Genomic DNA, 17,500 nt, shown 5'->3' on the forward strand with positions numbered 1-17,500 from the left:
TTGAGCACCACTGATATAGAAACATAGGTTTTTCTGTTGGGATTTAGGAGACATTTGTAGAATCGGCTTCAGGTCTTAATGGGTCAAGGACGTTTAAAGGGATAGTTCTGCTGCCGGTCATCAAATTATTGGCTTGGGAATGCGACAAAAAAAAAAAATCAAGTCTCCATGGGGTGATTAATCCATAGGAATTTTTAGGTAGTTTTAGGGGTGAACTATCCCTTTAATAGCTTTTTAATATTGTGAGGCCTTGTGAGCTTGTAGATCGGCTATTTTCACAATATATGTGTCTGTGGAACCGAGTCAAACAATATGTAATACCTACAATTCCAAGTGCTTGTCAGGGTGGGGGTTCCCCAGTTCAAATATGATTATTTTGGGGGGTCCCCAGTTCAAATATGATTATTTTGGTCCCCAGTTCAAATATTATTATTTTGGGGGGTCGTGGCCTGAATAGTTTGGGAACCCTTGCTTTAAAGAACTTTAGTCTGAACATTTTTATTTCTGGAGCCAAAAATGGTTCTTCTATGGCATCACTCTCATATGGCATCTTTATTTTCCTGTGTGTGTGTGTGTGTGTGTGTGTGTGTGTGTGTGTGTGTGTGTGTGTGTGTGTGTGTGTGTGTGTGTGTGTAGGCACCGTGCACGCCAGTCCCTCTGCTGAGCTGAAGCTGGAGCGTGGAGACTGTCCAACGTTCTGGATCAGCTTCAACAACCACTGCTACAAGTACACGGTTCCAGAGATGAACTGGAACGACGCAGAGAAGAACTGCCGCTCTGAAAATGCCAGCCTGGTGTCCATCCACAGCAAAGGGGAGCACCACTTTCTGCTAACCCTGATCCTGAACTATAAACCATCGCAGGTACAGACCTGGGTTGGACTGAATGACCTGTACTTCGAGGGTGGATGGATGTGGTCCGATTGCTCCAATCTGAACTACGACGGGTGGCATAGTGGTTATCCAACTGTTAGTACAAGTTCCAACTGTGTGTATACAAACTGTGGAAGTCAATGGTGTGACACTCAATGTTCTAATAAATATCCTTCTGTTTGTGTACTTAATACATAAACATGTCCTTGTCGAGTGGAATGTGTGATTCAACCCGCACTGACTTGCACTGGGTCTCCACAATAAAAGAGCATGAAATATAATCCATGTGTTTACTGGTGCCATCATTTCAGTGTGTCTCCATTGTGAAGCACATTCAGAGACATTCATTATAATAAACTCTATTAGCAATGCTGGAGAAAGTATACTTGAAGTTAATTATGTAACGGTATCACAATGAAAACATATTTTTCAAGGTTTCAAAGAAAAAAAAGAAAAGAAAAAAAAACGACATTTTTTACGTTACTTTATTTTAATATTACAAAATCATGTGGGGACGCCCCTGGGGGTCCCGACCCACAGGTTGAGAACCCCTACTCTATAGCAGCAATTAACTTGTGTGTGTGTGGTTCGTCATGAGGATGTTGCACGTGGGCCCCCAAATAATTGGCAAAGCACTCATATTTTAACATGTATAATATATTAATGTAATGACATGAAGTGACAAATGAAGGACTTTTAAGACATTTTTACTGCCAAAAAAAGTAAAAAGTAATCAACAAAGCTATGCTATAAAAACGGGTTAAACATTGGCCAAATTGTAAAATAAAGACGGAAAAATTAAAGAAAATAGCCAATCTGCACTCCTCCAATTCCAAGTGCTCATCAGGGAGGGGGGTCCCCAGATCAAATATGATTATTATTGGGGGTCAAGGGCTGAAAAGATTGGGAACCACTGCTATTTTAAACCTGCTACATGCAGCATGATACAGAGCTACTGTGCCCTCTGTCAAGCAACTGTTTGTGTTGTCATGGTTACATGCAGTGGTGGACAAAGTACTCAACTCCAGTACTTCAGTAAAAGTACTGGAGTATAAGTGTATGAATATAAGTGTAGAGTCTATATCACTGGTTCCCAAACCTTTCAGCACGTGACCCAAAAGAGAAATTATTCCAATATAATGTATGTCACAGTAAGTGCAAATCCGCTCTTCTTCTACTACTACTCCTCTATGTTTTGGGAAATGTTCATTTCAATATGGCAATGCATTGATATAGAAATGAAAATGTACTTCGTAATTTGTACGTTTGAATACTTGAGTATTTACTTGAGTATATAGTCTACTTTGTCTAGTAGGCTACTGGCAGCAACCACTTGTGTGTCACCCCAGCGGCGGGGTGTGCGCCAGTGGTGGAAAGTAACTAAGTACATTTACTCAAGTACTGTACTTAAGTACAATTTTGAGGTATTTGTACTTGTATTTGTTTACTTGAGTATTTCCAATTTCCAATACTTTTACTTCTACTCCACTACATCTCAGAGGCAAATATTGTACTTTTACTCCACTACAATTATTTGAAAACTTTAGTTACTAGTTACTTTTCAGATATAAATTATGATATCACAAAACATACATTAACCACTTTAGCCCTATTTTATACCTAGGCTATTTGAAAATAGCAGATCTACAAGCTCACAACGCGTCGCACCGCGACGCGTTGTGAGCTTGTAGATCGGCTATTTTCAAATATTTAGTACTTTTACTTTTGGTACTTTAAGTACATTTTGATGCCAATACTTTTGTACTTTTACTCAAGTAACATTTTGAACACAGGCCTTTTACTTGTAACAGAGTAGTTTTATATTGTGGTATTGCTACTTTTACTTAAGTAAAATATCTGAGTACTTTTTCCACCACTGGTGTGCGCTGCCTGGAGGCAACACATTATTTCCCCTGGGATCCATGAGGGGAGCCTGTGCTATTATAGCCAAGCTTCTTCCAGACACACTACATTCATTCTTCTCTTATTTATGTGATTACCTTGTTTATTGACTAGAGCTCACGTTTTCTCCGCTTATTCCGATCTCACACACTTGTCAAGTCACTCTGTCTGGATAAGAGTGAGTCTGAGTCTGCTGCTAAACGCCTATAAATTGTCGAGAGAACAGCGGATCCATTCACGTTTTTCAGCTTCAAGCAGAGAGAAAAAAATGTTAATTGACTCGAGTTCGTGTTTTCTCTGCTTATTATCCGATCTCACACTTGTTAAGTCACTCTGGATAAGAGCCTACATTAAAGGATACATAAAGAGAAGAACGGAGCAAAAATAAAAGGCGAGAGAAGAGAGCCATGGTGTCCAAGCTTCTTTGAGACACATGTATGTTGTTCTCTTTGGGGAATATTTACCTCGTTTATTGACTGGAGAGTTCATGTTTTCTGATCTCACACTTGTAAGTCACTGTGGAATAAGAGGGAGCGTCTTTTCGTCAATTATTGTAAAGAGCAAAGCGCGGAGTTTGGACGCACACAACGGTAACCGGAGGGCCTCGCCCCAAAACACGCTCACCCCCATTTTTTTCTGCAGGGACCGCTCGCCCCCAGTGGTTCTTATTCTTGTATTTGTTTTTTTTACTAAGGATAAGGTTAGAAATAAGTTTAGGGTTAGGCATAGTTGCGCTGAGGTTAAGTTATAGGAATAAGGTTAGGTTTAGGCATAGTTTAACTGAGGTTAAGTTTAGGAATATAAGGTTAGGTTTAGATATAGTTTTTACTGAGGTTACGTTTAGGGATAAGGTTAGGTTTTTGGCAGTTTACTGAGGTTAGCAGTGGTGGAAAAAGTACTCAAATTCTTTACTTTAGTAAAAGTACCAATACTGCAATATAAAACTACTCTGTTACAAGTAAAAGTCCAGAATTCAAAATTTACTTGAGTAAAAGTACAAAAGTATTGGCATCAAAATGTACTTAAAGTACCAAAAGTAAAAGTACTAAATATTTGAAAATAGCAGATCTACAAGCTCACAACGCGTCGCGATGCGACGCGTTGTGAGCTTGTAGATCGGCTATTTTCAAATAGCCTAGGTATAAAATAGGGTTAAACTGATTAAGGTATGTTTCATTATATCATAATTTATATCTGAAAAGTAACTAGTAACTAAAGTTTTCAAATAAATGTAGTGGAGTAAAAGTACAAGTATTGGAAATTGGAAATACTCAAGTAAAGTACAAATACCTCAACATTTTACTTAAGTACAGTACTTAAGTAAATGTACTTAGTTACTTTCCACCACTGGAGGTTAGGAATAACAAGCTTAGGTTTTTGGCAGTTTTACAAAGGCTACGTTTAGCCTAAGGAGAACCTGATTTCCCCCCCCCCGGGACGACTGTGTTTTGGGGCGAGCGTTTTTTGGTATTCTTTGGAACGCGTAATTGCACAGAGCCAGAGCAGCGGAGGAGGAAAGCGCAGCGCGGTCGCGGAGCTTGGTCTTGGACGCACGAAAACATGCCCAGAGAATCCGCTCCCTGACGCTCTCCTCTCCTCCAGCCGCGGCGGGGTTCGAACCGTTCAGGTTCCTCTTCTTCGTGTTGTTGTCGTCGGACGGACATGATCCATCATTCTTTTTGTCGGAATATATTAGTATGAAAGCTTGGCCACCACCATGGCGTGGTGTGAGCGCGGCGTCCAGACGCTGCTGGCCACGGTCGGGGCTTTCGCCGCCTTCGGCCTGATGAGCGTCGCCATCGGCACGGACTACTGGCTCTACTCCCGGCAGTACATCTGCAACCAGACCGCCACCAACGGCACGGCCGAGGACCCCCAGCCTCAGCCCAGGACCAGGCGGGGGGATCTGACCCACTCCGGCCTGTGGAGAGTCTGCTGCATTGAAGGTAAAGAAGCGACGGATCTCTATGGGTGCGAACGGAACCATAGCCTCCTTGATTGATCGATTGATTGATTGATTCATAGCCTACTTTATTAACAGTTTGCAAAAAAAGTAAAGCAGTGATGGATGGATATGGGTCCAAAACGTAGTATTTCCAGTTGTCAGTACTTTTACTTCTACTCCGCTACATCTCAGAGGCAAATGTACTTTTTACTCCACTACAATGATTTGAAATGTGAAAACTTTAGTTATTAGGTACTTTGCAGATATACATTATTATATCAACATACATTAACCACTTTAGCTCTAATTTATACATAGGCTCACGATTTGATGGATGCATTGTGAGCTTGTAGATCAGCTATTTTCAGGACCCCCATCCAAAACTATTTTGTGCCAGTGAGTTGACCCAAGGTAGTGAAAATAGCAGAAAATGGCAGATCTACAAGCTCACAACACCTTGCAATGCCATGCCTTGTGAGCTTGAAGATCAGCTATTTCCACTACTTCTTAAACATCTGTTTTCAAATTTATTTAAAAAAAAAATATATATATATATAGCCTATTTATTTATGAAATTATTTTGGAAAAATGAGTTAAAAAAAAAAAAAAAAAAACGTTTGAAATAATTAAAAACAAATTGTAGGAAATGAAAAAAAAAATAGGGGATATAGGCTATACTTGTGACCCATAAAAATGTGTCCGGGACCCATGGGTTTGGGAACCATAGCCTACCCTGTGCGTAAATATGCATTTCGGCCTGATAGAAACAACACAGCAGATCTTATAGCTACTCATTTTTCATTGTATGAATGAACATGTTGACATTATGTCAGAATCAACTTTATTGTCATCATCACACGTTTACAGGTGTTTGTTAAGTGGGTGAAATTATATATTTCCTACAAGCACCATTTGTTAGAGACAAGAAGAAGAGGAAGGAATGAAACTGGTCAAGAATTTCTCTCAAGAGAAACATATAACTTTGATAGATAGATAGATAGATAGATAGATAGATAGATAGATAGATAGATAGATACAAAGGATTCAATGAGGAGTTGGCCTATATGGCTTAAACAAATGGTTTAAAAGGTACTCTGTATCAGTGTTGCCAGGTTTTGTGAGAGAAAAAACAACCTGGTCTATGAAAACAAGCCCAACAGAAGCGACTATAGGCTACATGAGCCCTTTAAAGGTACATTGGCTATTTGAAAATAGTACATCTACAAGCGCCCAACGCGTCACAATACGACCACTGCAATGCGACCACCAATATTTACAAGCAACTTTACAGAAAAACAAGCCCAAAGTCGCTTAAAGGACGACTTCACAGATTTTCAACCTATCTTCATATAATTGGTCCTCACTAATACTCATGATGAAATGGTAAAAAAAAAATCTACTTGGTCTGTGTCTCATAGGAGGGCTGTGGACAGTCCAGAAACCCATCTACCAGTGACATCATCGTTAGGCATGATTTTATTTTTCAACAAGATTTCACATTTTTTATTTCGATTTTTATTAACACGAGAACAATGGCTTCTTTTATTGCATTGCAACTTTCCAGGAATAGAAAGCCTGCAGTTTCTATTAGCTTGGATTCCCCATTGATGATGTCACTGGTATAGACGGGACTCTGAACTGTCCACAGCACTCCTATGAGACACAGACCGAGTAGAAAAAAATTGTACCATTTTATCATGAGTATTAGTGAGGACCTATTATATGAAGATAGGTTGAAAATCGGTGAAGTCGTCCTTTAAAAAGGCCATGGACATGGCAACACTGCTCTCTATGTTCAATAGAGGTGGGGTTCACGCCCCTTTTATCCACTTAAAGGGATGGTTCACCCCAAAAAATACGTTTATGCCCTATCAATTACTAGTTTATTTTAGTTTGTGTTACATTTGTGATCCTATAATCCAATATTTAATTAATTGAAGAAAATAGTAAATAGGAGGCCTAGAGAGAGCGAGAGCAAGAGAGCGAGAGCGAGACAGACAGACAGACAGACAGACAGACAGACAGACAGACAGACAGACAGACAGACAGACAGACAGACATCTGGTAACTTGACTGTCAGTAAGTAATGCATAACCATGTCATGGCAACAGGTCCCGGAAACCCAAATCTGTATAACCCTGAGAGTGTCCATTTGGTTCCATTTGTACCCTTTCAAGATTTTTTAAACTGAAGCAACTCATTTGGAGTCAAGGAAAGTGTGCGTGCATCACCCCTCTCCCCATTCATCTCTTCATTGTGTCTGATGCTGTTGCCAGGCAACCTCCTCTGAAATCGCTATGGAAACATGCCCGGGACGATGTAAAAATAGATAATACTCTGTGTTCACGTCATGTATAAAATGTTAAGTTTTTTTGCCTTTTCACCTCTTCTGTTGGATTTGTTTGTGTAGTTTTTGTGTTGTTCGCGGCTCTATTAGTCTGGGGCTGGCAGTGACTGTCTTGTTTAGGAGAGACAGATGTTCATTCAGAAATTTGTACTGTCCTCACCTGCATGTTCTGTGGGCTACTTGCAGAGCCATGTACAATCGTCACTGTCGGGGCAGAAACCTTGTATCTCCATATTTCTTTGTAATGCCCCCCCCCCCAAATGAATGCCCTATACGTCATCATATGAAAAGTATTAACAAGAGCTTGTGACTAAATAATAACTACACTGGATCCATTGGAACACAGGTTATTTGTTTTCCCCATTTCCTGAAAAGTAATAATTTTGAACATACAGTACAAGACAGCTTTCCCCCCTTGATATACGTTCAGAATCATGATCAGAATCAGTTTTATTGTCACATAATAGGTTTACAGGTGTAAAGAAGTGGGCACATTTTATGTGTGCAAGTTCAATCATTTTGTAGTTTTCAGGTACTGTATGTACATGGAGTTTTATATAAGGTGCAACAAGTAGCAGGTACCCGAGTACATGAACATGTGTACATGAATGAGTAAACGGACTGCATTTAAATAGCGCCTTTCTAGTCTTTCTGGACCTTCAGAGCGTTTTACGATGAGATAAATGTATGTCTCATCGGGAGCAGTTAGTTCAGTGTCTTGCTCAAGGACACTTTCAGCTCTTCGGTTGCACAGACTGCTAAGCCTTAAGGTCCTTACACACCGGGGCGATTTTTTTCATGCGAATAATACGTTCTTTTTTTAAAACCTTATAAAGTCAATGCAAGCTTCCACACCAGTTTCGCGGAGCGAAAAAAGCGTCTTTTAATTATTCGGAACGAGTCCGAATTTTGCGTATATTCGCATATTCGCCGGTGTGTAACCGCCTTTAGGCTGAATCTTTTGAAAATTGTGTGAGCCAACAGTCTGTGACAGATAGCCAGACTATATCACTGCGTGGATATGAGTCTGGTGCTTCCATGAGGAAGTTTTTTTTCCCAAGGGGCGGGATCAAAACAATGGCCCTCGACGCAATTGGTTAGACCTACAACCAACTACCAATTACAGTCTCCCATATTCGAATACTGGGCCCTGATTGGTCACCCGCGTCTTCTGGAGCAGGAAATGGATTCTCTATGGAGCGGTGCCAGACCCAAATCGCAGAGTGCAACTTTTTTTTTTGCACTCGCAGATTCGTCTGGTCCCAGGCTATTATGTGACAGAGACTGTAGTGACAGTGACAGAGTAGCACTGTCCATGGTCCTGACAGGGCCAATCTCAGTCCATGGTCCTGAAAGACAATACCTATCTCTGTCCATGGTCCTGAAAGACAGGTCCATCCTGAAAGACTGAGACCAATCTGCAATGGTGGAAGAAGTACTCAGATGTTTTGTTTCACCCCTGAATGGCGACGCTGGTTTAAGATGTTAATTAATCATTTCAAAGCGCTGAAGCGATGCCTTCACACGACAATCAAACCCAGAGCCTCACACATAGACCCCCCTCCCTGCCTGCCCGTCACACTGCATCAGCAGGGGTTCTCAAAGTGGGGACCCACAGGGGTCCTTGAAGGGGTTCCAGGGGGGTCCCCGGTGAAATGAGTTAATATAGCATCAAAATCAGTTTAACCACTTTAACCCCTAAATACATCGGCTATTTGAAAAAAGCTCACAATGTGTCACGATGAGACACGTTGTGAGCTTGTAGATTGGCTACAAGCTCTGATATCAGACCACAGACCCCCAGTTTGATATGAATTAGACCCAGAGTCCATTTGGTTCCATTTGCATACTATCAAGTGTTATCAGACCTGTAAGGGTCCATTTGGTTCTATTTGCATACTATCAAGTGTTATCAGACATGTAAGGGTCCATTTGGATCCCCTGATGGTGGTCCCCGGACCCTACATGGGGAAACGTCCATGCAAGAAACGCGCACTGCGTTGCAACACTTTTAATTGACCCAGAGTCAGGCTTGGTTAGGCAGCCGTTTACGATGAGGTCACACAGTCCAAGGGTTAGAGACCCTCGCTTGGCCCCCCGGGGCCAAATGTCCTGCCAGCCAGTCATATAACCCAGTTCTGATTGAGGCCATGTTTTCACTTGACACACGTCAACCATTTAAACCTTATCTTCATATAATTGGTCCTCATTAATGCTCATTAAAAGATGGCACCATGTGTTCTGGGCTTGATCACTCTGGGCTGTGGACAGGTCAGTGACCTGCCTACTGATCACAGATCAGGGGAGGTAATCTGAGGATATAAGAAATGTTAAACGTATAGCATAAAATCATAATGAATTTTCCTGACCATTTCTAATTAGGTCCCTTAACCACTTACACATTGTGAGCTTGTAGATCAGATTGTAACACAGCTACTGTAGCACAGATAAGACACACACAGCATCACTTCTTTAGCCCAAAGAAAACAAACACACACACACACACACACACACACACACACACACACACACACACACACGCACGCACGCACGCACACGCACACGCGCACACACACACACACACACACACACACACACACACACAAACAATGTCACTTCTTCCTGTGTGCCTCTGGTTCAAACCACAGGCCATTGGATGACAGCGCTTCCTGTTGTCATGGAGACTGAAGTACAGAGCAGAACACAAGGAAGCACACAGAGTACCCCCCGTCCGTCCGTCAAAACAAACACGCACGCACACACACGCGCACACGCACGCGCACACGCACGGGCAGTACTTCTTCCACCAATAGCTACAGGGTTAAAAGGTATTGCAGCGACACATCATTCTGTCTGTGATAATAAACACGTTATTGGGTGTAACACAATCATGCACCTCTTCACAGGGACAGTGGACACAACATGAGGTCCTGGAAGCTTAGCTGACACGTTAGATGTCCTGTAATAAATAACACAGGATTTGGTGTAACACACCTCTTCACAGACACAGGATTTGGTGTGACACACCTCTTCACAGACACAGGATTTGGTGTGACACACCTCTTCACAGACACAGGATTTGGTGTGACACACCTCTTCACAGACACAGGATTTGGTGTGACACACCTCTCACAGTCACAGGATTTGGTGTAACACACCTCTTCACACACACACGTATTTGGTGTAACAAACCTGTTCACAGACGTAGTGTGAGGTCCTGGAAGCTGACACATGTACGTCCAATTCCCTGCAGAACAATAGTCAATAATAAACATAAAAAAAACCAAGAAAAAACAGGTGCTCACAGGAGATATAAAAAGGTAACTATAGTAAAAAAGTGTCAATGATGCTCACGGATCAAACGGGATCAAAAAATTTGAAAAAACAACAGGGCACTCAGGAGTAAAAAGGAGGAACAGCCTTAATTTATTAAAAGGCAGCTGCCAACATGTTTTGACCTCGGAAGGTCTCCACCCTGATGAAGACTGTATATATATAGTCCCTTATTCAACAAGTGTTTCCTTTTCTCCTACTGGCTACATCACATTTATTTATTTGTTCATTTAATATCACAGTTAAAATGAATTACATCGTCTAACAGGACTGTAGTCTGCAGTGGCTCAGGAGGTAGAGCAGCCGCTTCATGGGAATCGGAAAGGTTCTCGGTTCGATCCCCGGGTCAATCCCTGGGTTGTATTGTCAGAGTGTCCTTGAGCAAGACACTGAACTCCTAACTGTGAATGAATGTGTGAATGTAATGCACATTGTAAAGTGCTTTGAAGGTGCTATATAAATGTAGCCTGGTAAACCCTCCCTCCGGAAATCTCATTTCTATTTGATTCCTGGAGTGAGTCTGGCATGAACCGCCTCTCTGCAATATTGGCTGTGTATGCCAAACGGCCGCGCCTATCAGCGTCGTCGCTCATTGTTCTGTGATTGACAGCTTACGTTGGCCAATCAGGTGGCGAGTTCGAGTGAGCCCAAAACACGAACGGCAGCCATCTTTTTCTTGTGCGGCCAATTCTCCGCTATTTTTTTACTTCAAAAAGCTCTCTAACTTCTATTTTGAGGCACGGAATTTACTTATAAGATATCGTTTGGATAGAATTTAGTTGTTTAACTTCATATATGTGGTCAATTAATCATGACAAAGCCTATTTAAAAAATAATAATTAGAGAACCGGTAGGGGCGGGCAGTGACACCATTGTACCCGAAAAAGGCAACCCATTTTGGGTATGGCTGTCTCAAAAGTCCCGTCGCGTCACATTAAGACTGGTGAACTGCTGATTGGCTGAAGGGGAAAAATTATCATTGGCTGAAGGGGTTGTCAGTCAACGGTATTACTCCCGCCCAACTCCAGCACAGCCAATATTGCAGACAGGCGGATCAGGCCAGACTCACTCCTGAAATGAAATGGAATTGAGATTTCCGGAGGGAGGGTTTACCAGGCTAATATAAATGCACCCTCTACCATTTCAGTCAGAATAATGTAGTTTAAACTACTGAAAGAACTCCAGCATACCTTACCACTTAAACCCTATATACGTAGGTGACTAGAGTACCCCAGGGGTCCATACGAGGCCGCTTTATTTTTTTCCTCTACACCAAAATCTCTTTGCCACAAGTTGTGAGCTTGTACAGTTGCTACTTTTGCCAATGTTTGCCAAAGGAATAGAAATACATTCATGTAATTTCAACGTACTAGACTATGCAAAGAATGCTACAGAGAAGCATTCATTCTCTCTCTCTCTCTCTCTCTCTCTCTCTCTCTCTCTCTCTCTTTCATGGAATTAATGAGAATAACACAGAAAAGGGGAAATAATTCACCATTGTTAGCCTAATTAACCGATAAACACGTGCAACCAAAACAGCACCACTGGTGGCAGATTGGCAGTTGTTTGTCTCGGGTTGGGAGGCAGCAGTGTTGTTGTTGCCACGCACAGGCAGAGTGCAGGGCCTGCTGTCGCTTTGTCGTTCCTTGCATGCAGTCGTGGAAAAAGTACTCACATTTCTTACTCAAGTAAAAGTATCAATTCTGCAAGTAAAAGTCCGGAATTCAAAATGTACTTGAGTAAAAGTACAAAAGTATTGGTATCAAAATGTACTTAAAGTACCAAATGCAAAAACTCATTATGCAGAATGTCCCATTTCACAAAGTTTTCAAATAAAACTCTTTTGAAAATAGCCGATCTACAAGCTCACAATACGCTGCATCGCGGCGCATTGTGAGCTTGTAGATCGGCTATTTTCAAATGGCCGAAATGTGTATCGGGCTGAAGTGGTTTTGTAATAATAATCAAAATCTACAAAGTAACTAGTAACTAAAGTTTTCAAATAATTGTAGTGGAGTAAAAGTACAATATTTGCCTCTGATACGTAGCGGAGTAGAAGTAAAAGTACTGAAAATTGGAAATATTGCAGTAAAGCAAAATTACCTTAAAATTGTACTTAAGTACCGTACTTGAGTACATGTACTTAGTTACTTTACACCACTGCCTGCATGGCACGCTGCACTCTCGCTCTGTAATTAAAATGCGACCACGACTGAAAGGCCACCAGGGCACTAATTAGCCAGCGGAGACACACTTCCTTCCTTCCTTCCCTCCCAGACACTCGCTCTCCCCCTTCTCTCCTTTCTCTCCTCTCCTTGATGTCTTCTTCATGATTACAGGCTATTGTAAAGGAAGTAAGTAAGTAAGCCTTGCCGAGCCATATCGATGGCCAAAATGCAAAACCTCCTATGTGCAAATTTCATGATTTTCGGATTTCACTGTGGATGAGGACTATAGGCTATGCTGCACATGCTCAGTCTGTCTGCAAGATAGTCCCGCCCCTCATTTTGTCAGAAAAAGTCATTTGAACAAAACCTCCTATCTTGTTCAGTGCCAATTAGTGCTAAAATGTTGAAACGCAAAACCTCTTATCTGCACCAGAACTAGTTGAGCAGCAGACAGAGCTGAAACTTGGGAATTCTATGTTATGTAGACCGTCTAAATGTCTTTCAGTTTGTAGTCATCTATTATTTTCAAAATAAAAAAGTGTCTTCCACCCTTACTATTTAAGTATTTGTTAGTAACTGTCAAGTTAGTTGCATTGCCTTGTTGATTGCTTATGATTAGTGTCAGGTGGTGACACTTTTATCACACCAAGAGTGTGAGTTGATAAAGAAAAATTAATGGTAATACTTGATACAGTACTGTAGAATGTCTTGATCTCAAAATGAGCATAACAAAGCATTATTTACAAAAATAATGTTTGTTTGTAAGCCTAACTATTTCTAGGTAAAAACCTCCTATGTGCATCTATGTAGATAGGAGGTCATTTTTAGGTATAGATAGGAGGTTTTGGCATTGAACATTTTGAACTTGTGGTTAGAGGTTGTCATTGCTGCTTAAATGTGAACGTCATTGTCGTGATTTTTTAGTAATTGCAGATCAAAATCACACGTGAACACTGTGGCAGCCAACAACCCTGTGAAAATATTGTGGTGTGTCGGTTGGGGGGTATGAGGGTATGGGGGTGGGATGGGGTTTGGAGTTATAGGGTGTGGGAGGTGTGGGTGGTGGTTGGGGGGGTATGGGGTGGGGGGTGCATGAGGGTTTGGGTGGGTGGAGTTTGGGGGTTGTGGTGTGCTGGTTGGGGGCATGGGGACCGGGGGTTCTGGGAGTGGGGGTAATGGGTTGGGTGGGATTTGGGGGTATGAGGGTATGGGGTGGGATGGGGTTTTGAGTTATGGGGGTTGTGAGGTGTGGGCTGGCAGTTGGGGGTATGGGGTTTGTGGGAGTGGGGGAGTATTGCAGGTGGTGGAGTTGGGGGTAGAGGGTATGGGGGGATTATGTTGAGGGGGGCATAGGCCAGTTAGGCCGGATCGTACAGGATAGGGTCTTTGTGATGCGAAAGTGTGGTCTAGCCAACACCAACTCAGGACTCCAGAAGTGGGATGGGGTTTTGAGTTAGGGAGGTGGAGAGGTGTGGGCTGGCAGTTGGGGGGGGGGGGGGGGGGGGGGGTTGTGGGAGTGGGGGAGTATTGCAGGTGGTGGAGTTGGGGGGGTAGAGGGTATGGGGGGGATTATGTTGTGTGGGGCAACGGCCAGTTAGGCCGGATCATACAGGATAGGGTCTTTGTGATGCGAAAGTGTGGTCTAGCCAACACCAACTCAGGACTCCTGAAGTGGGATGGGGTTTTGAGTTAGGGAGGTGGAGAGGTGTGGGCTGGCAGTTGGGGGGGGGGGGGTGTGAGAGTGGGGGAATATTGCAGTAGGTGGAGTTGGGGGGTATAGGGTATGGGGGGGATTATGTTGAGGGGGTCATAGGCCAGTTAGGCCGGATCACACAGGATAGGGTCTTTGCGATGCGAGAGTGTGGTCTAGCCAACACCAACTCGGGACCCCTGAAGTGGGATGGGGTTTTGAGTTATGGAGGTGGAGAGGTGTGGGCTGGCAGTTGGGGGGGGGGGGGGTGTGGGAGTGGGGGAGTATTGCAGGTGGTGGGGTTGGGGTAGAGGGTATGGGGGGGATTATGTTGAGGGGGGCATGGGTCAGTTAGGCCGGATCATATAGAATAGGGTCTTTGCGATGCGATGTGTGAGTGTGGTCTAGCCAACATCAACTTGGGACTCCTGAATCGCTGCCCTCCACACTCTCCTATCTAGCATCAGGGTCTTGAGCTCTACAGTATTGTTGGCTAAGCTGTTACGCCGAAGTGCATCTACATAGGTGGTGCACTTCTTGTCTCTCCTAGCTTTGCCCTGGGTTGGCTCTCATAGTGTTAGTTTGCTTGCCACTAGTTATGGGTCCCTGACGCAGTGCCCTGCCTCATCCTTCTCTCTCTGACTTTGTCTGTGACCCATGGTAGGTTCCTGTAGAGGACCACATTTCTGATGTGGTCCGTCCATGTGACTCCTAGTGCCATTCATAGCATTCTTGTGTAGACTCCATCCAAGGCCCTTTCCTGTTGTGCTGTGACGGTCCATGTCTCAGCCCCATACAGCAGTACTGACTCCACTGTAGCTATACGAACAGCCGCCTCTTGAGGTCTTCTCCCATGTCTGATTTCCACACTCTCCTCATCCCATGCAAGGCATTCCAGTCAAGTGCCCCCCGGACCTTCAGGTCCTGTTCCATTGAAGCAGTCCAGGCCCAGGTTATTAGAAGTCCTGGACTGCCTTGAGTAGCTTGTCTCCATCATCTGAACCATCTTCTCAGGAACTCCATAGGCCCGGAGAATGTTCATCAGATTCCCCCGGTGGATGGTGCCAAAAGCCTTTTGGAAGTCATGAAGGTGATCACCACTGAAAGATTCCGCTCCTTACTCCTTCCAGTATCCTCCTCAGCACCAGTATCTGCCTGAGTTTCTCATTACAGTGTCTAAGATGGGTCTAAGACGGTTGAGGATCTTCCTGTTAGCCGTCTTGGCAACTTGTGAGCTCAGGCTAATGCCTTGGTGAGTTCGCCTGACTTTGGTACTGGATCGATGATCATTTTGCTCCACAGCTTCGGCAGCTTGCTAGACGTGTGTGCTTGATAAAATCCAACACCACCTCGTCTATGGGCACATACATCAGAACCTCTGCTGTCACTCCATCTTCCCCGCAGCTCTTGCCTCACTTGATAGTAGCCTTGGCCCTCTGGTACTCATCCATGGTGAACCGTCTGGTTTGGGAAGGTCATGGAAGACAGGAGCATCGGATCATCCTCTTCTTCGGTTGAAGGAGGATTTCCTAGGAGTGTTTTGTGCTGGTACCATGTTTCAACTCGTTCCTCTGCGCTTTCTCCCCAGATCTTGGAAGTCTGAGAAGAGCTTCTGCCAGAAATGTCATTGATGAGCTTCCAGCTCTTGCCATGTTTCTGGTTAACATACACCTCTTTAATGTCCCTGATCTTTTGGGTCAGCTCCCGTTGTTCCAGTTGCATACACTTGATATAGCTCCTCTTTCCTCCGCTTATATTCCTCCCTCAGACCCTCTCCTTTTTCGTCAGCTACAAAGTCCCTGTGTGCTGCTCTCATCTCCTCCCTGGCTGTGGTGATTCTAGGGTCAAGGCATCTGTCTTTCCTCCTTGCTTATAGGCTCTTTAAGACATTCAATGATCTTACATACTATTCCACTATCCACACCGGACACAAGGTTGGTGATCCAGTTGTATGAGTTAGGGGAGTTGGAGGGCATGAGGGTTTGGGTGGGTGGGGTTTGGGGGGTGTGTTGTGCTGGTTGGGGGGAATGGGGGTTGTGGGAGTGGGGGGGTATTTCAGGTGGTGGAGTTGAGGGTATAGGGGGGATTATGTCGAGGGGTGCCTGGGCCAGTTGTTTTGTAGTCCACCTAATTGTTGTTGTTTTTGGAAAAAAGCGTATACAGTCTACTAACCATTTCATCCATTGAAAATGCGCTAGCGTAAACCCACGACCACGCGCATCTCGTGCAGGGAATGATTATTGTATACCTCAGAAAACAAACCTAGACCACACCACTGATTGCAACTGTTTGCAGCTGTAAATGTATGTATTTACAGCCTGTACTATTTATCATTATTTAGTTATGCAATCACTTAACATCACAGTGCAAAAGCTCCTATCTGCAGAATTATCCAGGAAAAGTGGGGGAAAACCTCCTATCTGCATTTGCAATATGAGATCAGTGTAATTAACATATAATATTGTAATATAATCCAGAAATCCAGAAACGGTGAATTATGTGATGGGTATCATAAAAAAATAGCATTGTGCAAAAAAGATAGAACATTTTGTAGTTTTCTTTTTCATTTTCCCAACAATGTTAATTTTTCAGATAGGAGGTTTTGCGTTTTGGCCATCGATATGGCCCATAGGGCAGGAGCCTGTCTCCTGTTTCTGTAAAGCATGAGAGAGCTTGATGTATACAAGTACATCCGCCGTCCATGATGTCCAAGTACACCCCCTGGACATGACGCTATAGTTTGTCACAAGTGCTCCCCCATGTATGTCACTGGGACTTATACTCCCCATTCCACCCCTTGATGCTGAGTGCCAAGCAAGGAGGCATCATTGGGTACCGTTTTCTTTCGTCTTTTCTTTTCTTACCGTCTTCGATCGAACCACAAGGCCACTGAGCTGGTCTCATACTTACAGGCTAGCTTGTACAGGCTGTGTTCGTATATACCGTTTGCTTATGTAGTTGTGGGTTGGGATACTGTTGTTGACCTATAGGACTGAGTGTGTGTATGTTTTATCCTGCATAGTGCACAGTGTTGATTTTGACAGCACATTTTGATTCAGTTTTAGTCATAGTCTTTTGAATCAAATTCCCTTTAGTTCTGGTCATATTTTAGTCATGTGAAATGTTTTACTGTTAGTCTAGTTTTAGTTGACTAAATATCATAAGATTATAGTCGACTAAATCTACAGTTGATTTAGTCGACTAAAAACGATTTTACACTTGGTTCCATGCTGAAAATAGCGG

At 43.2% G+C, this 17,500-nt stretch overlaps 1 protein-coding gene across 1 annotated transcript in view; it reads left to right on the forward strand.

Annotated features, from left to right (window-relative positions):
* Positions 1–4,491: 4,491 nt before the first annotated feature.
* LOC308097904 (voltage-dependent calcium channel gamma-4 subunit-like) overlaps positions 4,492–17,500 on the forward strand; it is a gene marked incomplete at both ends in the record, with an annotated part of 40,045 nt that continues 27,036 nt past the window's right edge. Inside the window, one exon of the mRNA XM_080446027.1 lies at positions 4,492–4,720. Within this exon, the coding sequence (XP_080302153.1) occupies positions 4,492–4,720 (229 nt within the window). The remainder of the gene's footprint in view (positions 4,721–17,500) is intronic.

Source organism: Gymnoscopelus braueri (assembly GCF_963280865.1).
Source record: "Gymnoscopelus braueri genome assembly, chromosome: 13".
In the NCBI taxonomy this organism is placed as follows: domain Eukaryota; kingdom Metazoa; phylum Chordata; class Actinopteri; order Myctophiformes; family Myctophidae; genus Gymnoscopelus; species Gymnoscopelus braueri.